The 15,593-nt window shown below is 40.4% G+C and overlaps 1 protein-coding gene across 1 annotated transcript in view; it reads left to right on the top strand.

Moving 5' to 3' along the window:
• Positions 1 to 3,133: 3,133 nt before the first annotated feature.
• LOC105278653 (laccase-5) overlaps positions 3,134 to 15,593 on the top strand; it is a 48,547-nt gene continuing 36,087 nt past the window's right edge. Inside the window, exon 1 of the mRNA XM_011337879.2 lies at positions 3,134 to 3,463. Coding sequence (XP_011336181.1) covers positions 3,349 to 3,463 — 115 coding nt within the window. The 5' untranslated portion in view covers positions 3,134 to 3,348. The remainder of the gene's footprint in view (positions 3,464 to 15,593) is intronic.

A 15,593-nucleotide genomic window follows, 5' to 3' on the forward strand; every position in this document is an offset into this window, starting at 1 on the left:
AATAAAGTGAAATTATCGTATGAGTCTTTCTTGCATATACCAAGAGCTACATAATTATATTTGCAAAAAGACATAAGGATCAATTGTAAATAATTATGTTGTAATATTATATGAGAGATACATATAACGTTTTCGATAAGATCTCCGCATATGTTACCGCTTTTTCAGGTGTGCTCGACTTATGTCACGCGGAAAATGCGCATTATACCTTTTTCGCGAGCTCCCTCTCTTTTGCGCGGCCACGTCGCCGGGGACAGCTCTATTTTCTAACTCGTCCCGGCTAACAGAACAACATACTAAATACAGGGGCGTAAAACTGCATTCTCGATTGAGTAATAGTTGCGATCGTGCCGTTATCAATCGTGGATCTCCAAGCGAATCGCCGGCTTTCTCGCGCGATCGCGCGCCTGTCTTTTCCTTTTTCACGTCGACGAGACGTCGTCGCGGTAGACGAGCCATCCATCGCCGGGAAAGTGTTCCAGTACAACGGCTGCCACTTGAGGGATCACGCCAATGAATACACAACGCCGTCACACCTGTCCCGCCACGACGAATCCTTTCGACATGCTCGGGCCCATGGACCGAGCGTAGCGAGCTTCCGCGTTGCGCGAACGACTTATCTTACTTAATAAGATCTGAAGGACGGCAAACAATTAAGATCGCTACCGAAGTGGATTGGTCTTATTTGGCCCGGCGAGCACAATCGGTCGATCAAAAACGTTAATCAATTGTGAAGGCGCGCGTATCAATCGTCGTGCTGTAATATTAATCAGACTACCATGAATTTGATACGATTGATTGTAATCTCATACATATCGTTACTACACTGATTAATCAATTAAACATTTTTGTTTAATTATAATTCAATCACCGTATATAATGAAACGTGGAACGATCCAAGGAAATGAATTTTGAACAATCTCGGAATTAATCTAGGAATCTTTATATTTTCCAGTAATTAACAATCTTAATTGTAATTGTATAAAATATTCATTTTTATCGCAGAGCTTTATTAACGCTAGGAAATACTTCTCCAAAAATTAGAAAGCAGAAATTGATCTGATACACCAAGCTGAACGCTGAAGAATGCGATTAGTACTTGAACACTCGGAGGCTAATTCGGAAAGTCATATTAAACGTGCTCATTAAATCTTGTCATGTCACTTGGCTACTTTCAAAATCACTGGTAACTCGTTATAGATTGGTTAATCAAGCGAGTTTTAATATGATTCAAGGTGTATCGAGACACGGAGTACCAGTGCCATTCCAGGATCTAAGGGTGAGCGTGACGTTGGTCAAACTGGCCGAAAAACCAGCGGCTTTTTATGCGTATCCGGTTACCAGGACGCTACCGTGAGATTGGGTAGTTGACCACCGACAATGCCGAATGAAAGTCGGCCGGAGGTTTTCGCAAGCGTGAAATACCGGCATCGCGCCGTAGAAAGGGAAGTACCAAGGTAAGTCAATCTAAGAGCCAGTGAATCGTTGCTCATTGCCAAGGTACGCCAAGGTATCTGAGACTTGGGTGTGTCGTGCGAGACGATTATTATCGAAATAGTCTTGGCACGGGCGAAATCGAAAGGCGCAGCAGGAAAGCGTACCCTCGGCACGACATCATTGTGCAGCATGTGCCGGTGATAGCATTATACCTATACGCGTGGAGCACGCGTTCGCCAAACGGCGCGGCGCGAACTGTGGTCAGTCGCAGAGCCTTGAGCTAGCATTCACCAATATGGCCACTCTGAAAAGTCTTACTTTAATTGCCTTTCCTAATGTTGCAATTTGCAACATTATTGCGTCCCTCTGTGAGATTATTGACCGTTTGACATTTTCATGTATCCGAATAAATTAATTAATTACGCAGTGAACTGTAGAGAATTAATATTTTTTATTATGTTAAAGAGTGAAATATTGTAGGACAAAAATTGTGGATAATTTATCAAACATGATATTACAAAATCATAATTTTAAAGGAATGTGAAAGACAAATTGGTTAAAAAAAGTAACTATTTTTCATCTTTTTCATATTTCCTTTTATTCTAAATAGCAAATATATAAAATATTATACAACAGGATCCTATATAATTATATGTTTTAACGTTCTTTTATTTTATCGTTATCCATATGTTAATCGTGTCAAGTTCTTTTATTTTATTGTTATCCATATGTTAATCGTGTCAAGCGCTAAAAGTTTCACGCACACCGCGTAGAAGTGACATAGCGCTCGTCAATTTTCATCGACAACTCGACCTTGTCCAGGATTCCTCATCAGTTTTCCCCCTCGCAGGTAACCCGTTACGCCGGAAGTCACGTTTTCCCGTTGCTCCTTCCTAAGAATAGAAACGCGCAACGCCCATATCTCAGCACGATCGTAACGAAACGCAGACGAGTGTCCGGCGGTATCCTAGACTAATTGTGTGCCGCGCACACAGAGAGAACCGCGGAAAGGAGAACCCGGGAGAGAACCGCGAGCGGAATCAGCGGCTAGACGATCTTGGCTCGCTCGCACGCGAACCCCACCTAAAACCCCTTCACCTTCGTCGATCGCGATCGGTGCGCGCAAACGCGCGAAAGGGGGGAAATTTTCGACGTCACCGTTTTACGGGCCCCCAAGAGCTCGTTACCGCCGCGCGCGGCGTCCGCCGGACGTGCTCGACGATGGTATTTACCGCCTTGTCGGGAGACTTCACCACCTACTACCTTACCTACTTCACCACCCGGACGCCGACGGCCGTCGCCTCTCTCTTTCTCTGTCGCTCTTTCACCTTCTCGCTTTCTCCACCCGAGCTCGTGCCCGCCGCCACCACCGCCGTCACCGATCTGAAAAGGAGGTGAACGCGCACGAGAGTGTACCATTGGGCAAAGAATTGGGGCAGGAGCCAATGGTAAGGTGCGCGAGGTGGAGCGATAGGTTTTAAATAGGTGTGCAGGGCTGGTGCGTGGATACGAGAGCAAAAGTACGGTGGTGACCGATGCGACCGGTGTGGTGCCACCGTTGAGATCGAATTCGGGGACAGGAGAGTGTGGGGACCGATCGCGGTGCGGATTAGCAGCGAGCTGGCGACCTGGCGCGATATACATACTTCCCGTCGGTCCGTTCCGTTCCGCAGTTGTGGTGGTAGTTCCTACCCGGGGGATACACGCGAGTCCGCGGTGTGAAGCGAAGCCGAGAGGAGTGACAGTCCTGCTGATAGAGCGGCGGGCACAAAGTACGTCTCAGTCGACGCTGAGCCAGTGCCTCAGCAAGTTCGCTCGAGGCAGTAGAGAGTCCTGAGAGAGTTCAGCCTCCGCGCGATCACCGATCGCTTTTCTTCCTCTTCTCGAATTCGGTCCCCCTGCGGTACGAGGATGCGGTCCTACGATGGCTACCGGGCACTCGTCGTGCTCGCAACCCTACTTGCCCACATGCCCGGCACGTTCCCTGTACGCGTCGCAGGCAGTCAGGCAGCCAGTAGGAGAATCGGTGAGTCACCTTCTTTGCTCTGTTCTCTTTCTTCCCCTGCCTGCCTTCTTCTTCTTCTTCTCCTTCTGCTCTTCTTCAGCTGCTTTCGCTACTTGTCCCGTGTTCTCCACTTCCGCTTTGCGGACAACCCCTTCCACCAGCGAAGCCTTCGCGCGCCGCTTGTTGCGCCTCCTTCGTCTTCCCACCTGCCTCTTCCTCCTTCATCTTCCTCCTCGTGCAGACGATCCGCTGCGAGTTTCCTTCTCACAGTGGATTTTTCCAGAGATACCAAATACTTATACATATCATCTTTTCTATTCATCCATTTTTTTCTTCGACTGATCTCTGATTCCTTTTTGCTCTTCTGTTACTCTCTTAAACTTGCTTTACATTTTTGCTGTTGTTTTTCCAAGAGGATATAAAAAATCCTATTTTTTCTTCCTTATCTCTTTTTCTTTTTTATCTTTTATTTTTTTCATTCCTGCTCTTCTTTCCTCTTTTCCTGCTAAACTTCCCTGCTTGCACCATGAATATGCAAATGCTCATGTAGCAAATGTTTACGATCGTAAATCGATAAATCAAGTGAAGTGTCGCGTTGTGAAAAATACGAAGATGACGAAGAACACGCAAGTGAATCACGGTGTTGTGTCCATAGAACTCGAATGCGATTTTCAGTGTACGTGTGGTTTGCTGCATCATTGCGCAGGGAACGAAATTGCGAACGAGATGACACGCCGTGACACGTCTTCGGTTCTCGATACATCATCGACCTACTTTCGTACTTGCCTAGAAAAATATGAACGCAAAATATACACGGTCCGAATATTTCGAACCCAATGAAAATGACGCGATCAGAAGGAATCTAGGACAATTTAGAACTCGCGAAATCTCGTGTCAGAGATATTGCATGCGTGTAAATAAACGGTGTACATAGATAAAGAACGCTTGGATTTTTTATTAGCATAGCAAAAATAAAATTTAGCCTTGAGGTACATCGCAGGTGTTCCGCACGAATTTCTTCCAACGTGAAGAAGATCGCGAGAGACAATCTGTGTCACTCGTCTTCAGACAGCTTCTACCTAAGATAAAACGAGAGCATCGTAACACGCTACATCGAATCGTCGATCTGCCGTATGATTTATCTGCTGATGATTCATGGCTCTTCCACGCCATTGAAACCCTTATTCGCTTGTTATTTCGGGAAATGATCGATAGTGAAATAATGAAGTGACAAAATGGCACATGTAACGTTACACCCTTACGTTTATAAAACCGTTTCTGTTTTAATTCTGCGACACAAGTCGACGAATTATGAAGGCTTGATTTCCAAGTTAAATAGCGGTCGTCATAAATCCGCTGTGGAGAACGGCACTTCCGCGAAGATTCAGGTCGGTGGCTGGTTTTTAAACAATGTGTTAATCCTTTCTTAAAGAGCAAATTAGCTCGGATCGTAACCGTAAAACGTAACAGACGCCCGACGATCACCGCCTATGAAAATAATTACTACAATTACAGTAAGCGTGACTAATCGCTTTATGTGTGGTAATTATTTTTGTAACTTGCGGCCACATTGACTTCAAGTGTGTTTCAACTTACTTCGCGTCTCTCTTCTTAAAGTTATTTGTACCAACGCGAAGCTCTGCTTTCGGTTTCTAACGCGATCGATCGTACAGAGAATTGAGAGTTCTCTTTCTCTCTTTTTTTGTTACCATGTCCTACCTTTGAGAATACAAAATTGCGAGCCATCGGTAATGCAGTCTCGCGTGCCAATTATAATTAATCGATAGAGATTGGTGATGATAGAGAATGGTAGAGAGAAAGTAGTAATTTTTTACGCACGTCTTTAGCAAGACACGAATTCCAACGCGTTTAATGTAGGGTGAAATGGCAACGATCGACCATTGTGATAACAACTGTACCCGAGACATTTCGTATAATAATAAGACTTTTATAAAAATAAATAGCCATTTAAACATTCGCCTAATAGAGCGTGCTCTGAAGAAGAAAGTGATTGGCTTGGCCAATAATCAAAGTTGAATGAAATAGTTATTTACAATGAAATAATTATGCAAAAGTTAAGAAATAAATTGTTATAGAAAATTTTTATGTATAAAAGGCCAAGAGAGTGTGTGTAGAAATGTTTTGCTTAAATACAGTCTACTCGACATATATATATATATATATATAAATGCCCGGACATTATAACGAAAAGTAATACATTAATGTTAGAATCGGCGATTTAATTCGGTATCGGATGTTGAAAGTTCACCGAGACTTCAGGGAAAGTTTTGGATGCCATTGTTCTTCAGGCTCACTCGGATCTTAGGCAAAATTCCCGCGACCCCTCGACATATACCACAGCTTCGATCGAGAAAATGTATTCGAGCATTGCTACGCGCGGAGTTAGCCAGGGAAAAAGTCGTGACCAAAACACATCGATTTTCCCCATCGACCTGCCGCAATAATTCGTTACTTCGTTACCGTCCGATCTACTCCTTTCCGCAATTAAGCGCAGTACACCTCGCACGTTTGTTGTAAGTGGAGCGACGCGAATTGATTCGATAGCGACTAGTACATCCTAAATTGGTCGAGCTCGATTACCACGGAACGTAAACGACGACGATCGACGAGTGATCGTTTCCAATTTCGGGATCCGGACGCGTTTCCGTCCTGCGAAACGCTCGCTCAACGTATCGGAATTTCTCAATTACGCCGTCACCGCGCGAAACGCGAACTCTTGCCTGTCTAAATTGGAGGTTTTCTCGGCACTCATTAAGGACCGCTCTTTCTTAATTCCGAAACGCAAATCCTAGTACTTCGCTGACGTAAACCTTCGGAATACCTTTCTTACGACTTTCGCAAATTGTTATGTTTCGAATTGATTTACCCTTTACCGTTTTTCTCGTAACCATAAAAATTAATGCTTGTTTTCTGATATTAATATCATTAACGATGCCGTAACCACATGCGCTTGAAGCTAAATTCGCTTCTACATATTTATTTACTTTATTTACTAAACCAGAATCAAACTGATGGTAGTCGAAGCACTGATAATGTAATGAGATTATATAATGTCAATTTTTAAAAATGTTAAATACCGTCTAAAATATATTTTATAATAATATTATCTAATAGAATGTACAAGCATAGAAGCAAATATAAGAGCAATTAAATTAGTATTAATCACATTTCCCGTAAAAATATTAACGCGAATAGATCGAACGTGACTTCGCAACCTTGCTCCGAATCGGATCGACAAGAAACAAGACTTGCTCTGTTCGCATTTTCGGTGCTTCAACTAGCTGACTCCCAGACTTGGAAACGTGTACCATGAACTTCTCAGTTCGCATTCGATCGCTATCGGAGCCTTCGGAACGAGTCCGTCGCGGGGAATCACGAGTGTTTCCTAGCGTAGCGCCTTCGTTGTTGGCATTGCCACCAGAAATGGCTTTTCAACGAGTGACTGGCGGCATGCCAGTGCATATAACAGTTCACCACGGACTGGCTAAACAACTTGCTCACCTACATGCAGCAGCCGTTCACACGCGCCGCACGAGATCCTTCCGCTCGCACTCGCATTCGTTATCGCTTCGAATTTCCACGCCAAATATTCACTCGTCAACTAGTGCGACACGTTCATCAAATCATTATTTCCAAATCCGATCGCACAAAACAAAACTCGATCGATTTGTTCTGAACACGCGCCTTTTACGAACTGTGATACTACATCGAATCGACATGAAAAATTGTATCAGGCTCGAGAACGCCAAGGAACGGCTTTCAATTGCAGTGATTATCGTAAACTCACAAGCCGAGCCAAACTGAGAAGAATGCCGTCTGATACGCAATTCTCGATCAATTAAAAAAGACATTTTTACGGTAGACTGGACGTACAAAGAGAAAACGGATTAGTTTTAAATTCGAATTTACTCAATTTGGTCTCTTGAATTTTGTACCGAAGCACACGATAGAGAAACTTGTTTCAACGATAGACAAGCGATGCTGACTTATCGAGCCGCGTGCGGCCTGTGTTGAAGCGCCTTCCTTAAGAGCATTTCAACTAGTTTCTTGCTACGTGCTCCCAGTTAGGCCACCTATTAGAAGCTATTCTGTAAAGCTTGTTTATTGCTGCTGGTATCATGCGTAATGCCTGTAAGTAATTGGATAGTTAACAAAGTAGTTCTTCATCATTAAAGGAATCAGTTATTTAGTATTGGTGTTGTAATTATCAAGTAGCCATCCGTGATTGGATAGCAACCTATGAAAATCTTCGTGGTTTAGTTCTTCAATCATCAACATTTATTTTAAAGACATACGTATATAGAACAAAGGTATCAAAATTGTTTGGAAAATTGCATAGTTCTCTCTATAACTATGTATAAAATTTAAAAAATTTTTTAATAGTACAACGTAATTAAATTTATTGAAAACGTACAGGAATGCGACACGTGTGCACTTCATATGCACACTTGTACTTCATTCTGTCCACGTGAAATCAATTTGAAATTTCAGCCGTCTTATTACCGCAGAAATGAAACAATTTTAAACACGAAACCCAGCGAGCGATGCTTAATACCAGCCACTCGCAATTCAAACGGGGAAACGAGCCGTGAAACGGTGATGATTTCAACCAAGTTGAAAACAGTATTTTATCCCGGGATCTTTGGCATCGTTGGCAACAACGACGACAACAACGAGGACAACGACCACGAGAGTGCTCGTTCTTTTTCACGGACAAGCAAACCTCGCGAAACGTGCGCGTCACTGAACTTGGGGACCGGTTCTTTTTCCCTTTCTTTCTCTCTTCCCCGTCATCTCTGGTCACGCACCGGACAGTTGATATCATTGTGGGTAGACAAGAATAATGACCGGACGGACGCGCCGAGCAGAAACAAAGTAGAAATCGCAACTAGAGTCGAACGACCGATTTTCGTCTTCGTGATCGCTGAGATCGGCCGCTTCCTTTATGCGACTTGCACATCTAGCAGAAACTGGGTTAAACTCGTATTCTCGCATTGTGATTCGAGACGCCTACGATTCCGATCGACGATGAAACTCGTCTTCTTCGTCATCGTCGTCACGGTGTGTTTCGTTCTGTTCGGTATCGATGGCAATCACGGTGAAACCACCAAGAGCGAACGCCGCGGGTCCGTCACGCGTATCTCGTGCTCGAGCGGCCTCCGGAGTCCGAGGAAAATCGATTCTAATGGATTTCAAATTGCAGACAAGATCTGCCCGTCGGGACCCGCGCGCGGATGGATCGCCATTCGTGCAGACCGATTGATGCCACGGAATACGAGCAAACTTGGGGTGGCTGAAAGTGACGCCTCGGCACGTGCGTTCGTGGCTCATTTAGAGATATGATTGCCGAACGCAGCAGTGAATGGTGTATCAGTCGGTCGTTGCGGTAACGATCGCCTTTGAAAGGATAAACGGTGCAGAAAATTTCATTCAATCCTTAGGTCTGCACGGTGGCGTCTTAGACCACAATTTTATTTAAAAAATCCTATTATTCTAAGATGTACCTTCCTGTCTTAAATTAACATATATTCCCAATTTTTTAAAAATGTTATTTATGTTATTTATGTATAATATTAAGAGTTATTACGTAACAATCATCTAAGTATTTTAAGAGTTACGAAATAAAAGCGTTCTTTAAGAGCTCTTTAAGAGCGCGTGGCGAATGTTTTCCAACCAGCAATGTTCATTTGGTTTTAACGATTTAACGATTTATCATTTTCGATGTACAGCAGATCCCGTGGTAATTTATCCGTGCTAAGTAACCGGCCGAGTGGCAATGCAGGTAATTGGAAAATAGCGGAAAATAATTGCCTGCCAGGACAGCAATGAACAATCGGTCGAGTCGCGAAGCAGATCCGATCACTCATTCCGGTGCGCGCACCATGCCGCAAATGCTCGTATTGATGAATGAAGAAAATAATTTCCTACGACTGAAAAATTGCAGCGTTCTCGTGTGATCGGCGTATCGATAACGCATTGCAATTGTAATATCAATGCAAAGTTATGAAGTATGCGGAGTTTTTGTTCACCATTCTCGAATGACGATTAATAACTGCTTAATAAAATACGATCGTATTAGGAGCATGAGTGTACATAATTTACGTGTACAAACAATTTATGTGTGTATATTTTAATTTGCCATTTATGCAAGATCGGATTAATGCGACTAGATTTATGCGACCGACGATACTGCCTCGTACGTGCGTCGAGAGTAATGTTTATGATGCTCCTGTGCACTTCCTGTGCGGAACTTGTAGGAACTCCTGTGGTGAGAATCGATTTCAACAGATTTAGAATAAGTATGCGAGTGATTATTTCTAACTCTGCGCTTTATTGCTCTTTCCTCTTGAGGACCTTTTCTTCGTCGGTCGACAGCAACCGGGAGTAACCTTATTTCTAACTGCCAATCACGTTTCGGCTTTAATTGATGCTCGCGGATGTTAACGGCATAGTTGCCAGGGACGATCGATCAATCGCTGGCAAACAACATTAATTTGGAGATTGATCGTTTTGCAACGTATAAAGTGGACGATACTTATTGGTAGGGAATAAACAGAAATGTAAACATACAAAATTGCTTGTACATTAATAAAATCTTTATGTAGTATTATAATGCAATGATATAAATTTTGTGTTGAATAAAAACTTGAACATTTTTATTTAATACAAAGAATTAACTATTTATTTTGAATTTTTATTTAAAAGAAATAATAACTCGCCCTTCCAACCTTATATGTAACAAAGAAATTTTTAAATCTTATCTATAACAAACGTACAACGTCTTTTCCCAGACTTCTTCCATGCAATATATATATATAACATGTATAAATTGTGTCAAATTATACATATAATAAATGAAAAAAAAAAGGAGAAATTTTCATCTTTCGTTGCTTAGATAAAAGATTCCTTAAACACGCGTTACATTACATGCGTAGTTGACTTTAATGGCATTTGTTTACGAAATTGGCAGCGCTGAACACGAACTCGACACGCGGTCATAATCAGCATCCGCGAATTCTTCAGAACGTAACGATCGGATAATCAATACTGATGAATGTCGAGCTGCGTCGATCGCTTCTGGCGTGGTCAGCAGATCAATCAATTTACCTTCATCGATCAGGCTAAATTGACTTTGTGGAAGCGGTACTTTGCAATGAGCAGACTCAAACCGCTGGCAGGCCAATAGTCTTTTTCACGTAAACGGGTGCATTGAAATTTCAGTAAGTGGCAGATTTCGAAGCTGTGGCGATTAATTTCGACGGCTGCCGTGTTCCCGGGTTAACCATTTCGACACTTCTTTTCACCCGAATCCTTTTTCGCCCAAAATTAAGTGCTCTTTTTACGTTAGTTCAATCGATAATCGCGTCATAGACTTTATTTCATTCTATGAAAAACGTTAAAAAAATAATAATAATTAATATTAACACGAGATATGATAGCAGCATAATTAAATTTACGGATTCTTGTGTGAATGTGTAATATAATGTAAATCTTTTTTCACTGTTAATGTATGGAGGAATTATTATTCCAGACTTGTTGTCGATATTATCTTAACGATGCGCATTTTTTATGTTCTCGATAGAAAGTCATGAAAAAGAATCATATCGGAAACATCGCCAAATAGGAAGCTTATTTTCTAACTGCTTAAGTTTACGACGTTATAGCAATTGCGAATTTTATGTCCGCATCGGTTTGGCAGTAATCACTCCAGACTCTCTTGTGCCAGCTGCTGGCGATCGTATTTAATTGATCTTTGATATCTACTTTTAAGTAACAGCGGCGAACCGATGAACATGAGCAATCGAGGTAATTCGCACGTTGCGTATTTAAAAACGAGTAAACGATTCATTCATATTTATATACATCAAGCTTATCGTTAGTTATAATTTAAACGGCCAGACTCAGTTTGTCGGAAGTACCGAAGTCCAAAACGAAACTTAAAGTCACATAAATCGCATTTGCAAGTTTCACACGTGAATAGTTCTTGCGTTCGCTTTTCTATTACATTCTATTATATAAACTCGCGAATTGAGAGTAAACAAAGAAACAAAAACTTGATTCATGCACTGATATTAATTTCTAATATCTCTAACTTGCATCTAAAAATGTTGTAATATACGTAATCTCGATTACAATTTATTCCTATCAATACATTTAGAGTTTTCGTGTGTATCAAGAAATAGTGAAATGATTATAATTAGCAGTGCGAAAGAAGATCTCTCAGTTTCGCCGAAAGGACTCCGAGCAGTTAATAGTTTTTGAAAGTTCGCGATATCAGAAAGCTAACATTTTGTTCATATTGAGGTCACGTTCAGGATTCTAATTTCGTAACTGATTTTAATCGACTCATACATTTCTATGCTTCGAGGTTCTAATAATCAACTAAAAAATTTTCAAGATATAATTAATATCATCATTTTGAATGTTGTTTAATAAGCACGACGATGAAGAGCTACCATTTGACTGTCAACGCGAGACTCGGTGTCACACTCGTTGACGGTCTTAGTGCATGCAGACATCGCGGGATTAGCAGTGCGTAAAAGTTAGCAGTGCGTAATTTGTCCGTAGAAAACGGAGAAATTGCCGCGATCTCGCTGTAAAGCTCCTCACGCTTCGTGAGTCCATCTTTGTCTTGTGGACGTACGGCCCAGTGCAACGTGCGAGAGAATCGAGAGTATCTAACGCTTTATCTCTTCGCTTTCCTTTTCCTCTTCGGTCGAGTCGTAAATGCGTGTCTAGCAAGAGACTTTCGAAGAATTCCCCGGTTAGCGTGAGGCGACTTCGCGCGCGAATTCGTGCGTTAAAACACACTTCCGGCGTACGCAACCGGTGTCGCCGGTAAAAGCATGGCGCTACGCCTTGTTTCTTTCTGCATCCTGTTCCCTGAACTTTTTACCATTGCGAGATATCACCTCGTCGGAATGCACGGTGTCATACCTCGCGTGTGAGGCAATCGCATCTGAATGTCCGGTAAATGAACACAGAAAATATAACAAGAAACGCAAGTGTGATTATATGACGTTGCTATTGTGAGAAATAACAAGTTCTTATTATAACGATATTATATCTAAATATTGTGTATATTTATGTAAGTTTGTGTATATATTTTCGAAATTGTACAAACATTTATTTATTTAGAATATGAATTCTTATTTCATCTTTTATGAGCTTTGAATCTATTTTACTTTTTTAATTATTCTTAATTTTAATTTTTTTATTTATTATTATATCTGCTTATCGTAATGCACATTTGTAGTGTGACAAACAAGATTTAAAGAATTTTTTAATTCGTATTTTCGAATAAAATTTACAACAATTTTCACATACTCTCTAAGTTTGTTCTCATGCTTTGCAAATTTTTCTCGTCAACGGTCGGCGGAGCGTGTGAAAGAACCGAGAGTATCTTCGTCTTTTTTCTGAAGTACGAGCAATTTGTTTCACTTCGAGCGTTGCTACTTCCGACTATTCGTCGTTTATATCACGTATCGGCATTTTCTTCCCAAGAGATATCGCGGAAAAGATTAATGAAACGGAAATTCCCTGTGGGAATTTATTAATTTTCACTTTATCTAGCGTGCGCGTTCATGTGTATCGATACCTCGCACATAAAATGGTGCAAAATTTGCCGTTCGGTGCTCAAGAAGTCGTTAAAGATCCCGTGTGAGCATAGTTACACAGGCAAACAGCAAAAAGTATTTCCGGTCAGAACAGTAAAGACTCTTATAGATTCGTTATGTACATATTCCCGGTCCAATAAGTGTTTTGTCGCTGTACGACATGCGATCGCTTACGTGAGTAAACTGGCACGCTGTGATTAAAGGGGTTCCACGGAATATCTTCTATCTGCTTCTACTATTCTACTTTTACTTCCGGTCGTGTTATGTGTTAATAGCATATTGTCATTGCACGTTGTTTTTGATGTTGTTTATATGTTTACAATTATGTCAGTGCAATTGTGTTGTAATCCTCGTTTCGTAACGGCCATTTCTTTCTCTTGCATGTAGCCATACCAATAAGCACTGTTTGTACCTTTTCAATGTATTACATAAGTGGTAATGTGTATCGCAATACGCATGGTATGTATTCAATGTGTAACAATCACCACTCTAATTAATTAAAAGTTGAATACGAAAATAAATGTCCAAACTTTAATGCAGATTATTTATAAGAAAAATATTTAAGAAAAGAGAAATTTTTTAATATAAGGTATTAAAGTGAATTATATAATTAAATTAAATTATTTAATATATTATATTATTTAATAATATAATTATAATTAAATTACATTAAATAATTAAATATAATTAAATTATATGTTCAAGAAATTTAATGTAGGTAATAAAAATAACAGATTAAATTCACTAAAACTTAAAAATTATACATTTGTAGCATTAGACAGAGTTAATTCAATTCAATAGTCGATAATATTGTTAATTATAATTGCATACTAGTATTTCGCTCTTTCAGCTTTTATCAATTTTTATCTCCGATTAATTATCCTCAATCAGTCATCCATTCGATCCATTTTACTTTTTACGAATACTCGGTTTCAACGAAGTATCATTTTGCTAAATTGTTCTCAATCGATCTAATTTGCATAGGTCGGAGTGATGGATGGTCGTTAATAAGACGTAGTCATGCGTGTGTCGGAATGTAATTACGTGGACTCATTGTACCATGCAAGCATAAATGGCACGAGGGATCGTTAAGTTACAATTAGATGTAATGCACAAAGGGATAAAATACGTATGTATTCTCGCTGTGCCGATGTATCTAAGTCAAAGAACGCTGAAAAGGCTCGATTTTGCCACGAGCTGCACGCGAAAGGCGTGTCTGAAATAGAGTCTCGATGTTGAAGGCGTCGAAGCCGAACGGAACGTGGTCCATTGCGGGAGGGACAGTACGACATGATTACGTGCACCTAACAGCGATTTCTAAGGTTTAAATGGAAGGTCTCTCAGACAAGCTACAGTTTATTCTTCATCTTTTGAAGTCTTGAGTGGCCTTTTAGAGATACGAGAGATACTTTTTTATGGTTCATTCAAGCGCGACATCTTAAATATGACAAGATTGAAGATATCATCGTTTGTTTATAGATAGACGATTAGATATAAAAAAGTATCAATTCTCTCATATAATATATAAATTATTATATATATTATTCTATTCCAATATTTGAGAATCAATTTGAAGTAAAGTGAATTTTAACCTAAATATATCATAATTACTCATCTATAATTTCCTAAATTTTTAATAATTTGTTCTCTGTGATATATTCTTTTTGATCTATATGTATACTATATTAAATAAATAATATGTAATTTCCACCTCATTGGCCAATCATCTCGATAAGATAGCTTAATATCGCGTCTATAGAATTAAGAAGAAACTTTCCAGAAATATTCAAATTAGAATATAATAAAGACCAGCGATTATCATTCAGGAAGTTTTGTTTGTATCTGTCACAACTAAATCAAATTATCAAATGGCGATGTACACCACTTGGAAAAGAGGAATCACCTTGAGCCTCCGACTTCGCTTGGGGTAAAAGCGAAAGGCGCTCCGCATCATGCACCGTTCGATCAGCGATAAAAACGAATGCCGACTAGTCCGTACCGCCCATAAACTGACAAAGCGGCAATGCCATTAACTCTACCGTGAGAACAGGTGGCAATGCTCGAACAATGGTTACGAAGATTCGTGGCTGCTGCATCACTGTCCTTAGAATGTCGCGAAATGATTACGAGCCTCTTGACGTGAGTTCTTTAAACCGTGTCTGGCTCTCATTCAGGTGGAATAACGGCTGATAGTTATGTAATAACTATAAATAATATTATACTTTATTCGAGTCGGTATTTGATCGCTAGTTAGATTTTTATTGAAGCATGATTTATACTTCTCCTGATGAGAGAAGAATTAACTGTAAATTTATTAATATTCTATCCCGGAGCATAATTATACTGTCATGCCATTTAAATCTGCTAGGAAGACGGCAACGATGTTATTATCATCGTATTGAGAAATCTTTTATGAGACAACTAACTCCATTATATTTATCCCTGATCATGCCGCAGCGTCTTCTCTAACATTAATGGCGTAGCGTAAAAGTTAATGTGCCAGCGCATTGTGA

This window comes from Ooceraea biroi, chromosome 4 (genome assembly GCF_003672135.1).
Source record: "Ooceraea biroi isolate clonal line C1 chromosome 4, Obir_v5.4, whole genome shotgun sequence".
Taxonomy (NCBI): Eukaryota; Metazoa; Arthropoda; class Insecta; order Hymenoptera; family Formicidae; genus Ooceraea; species Ooceraea biroi.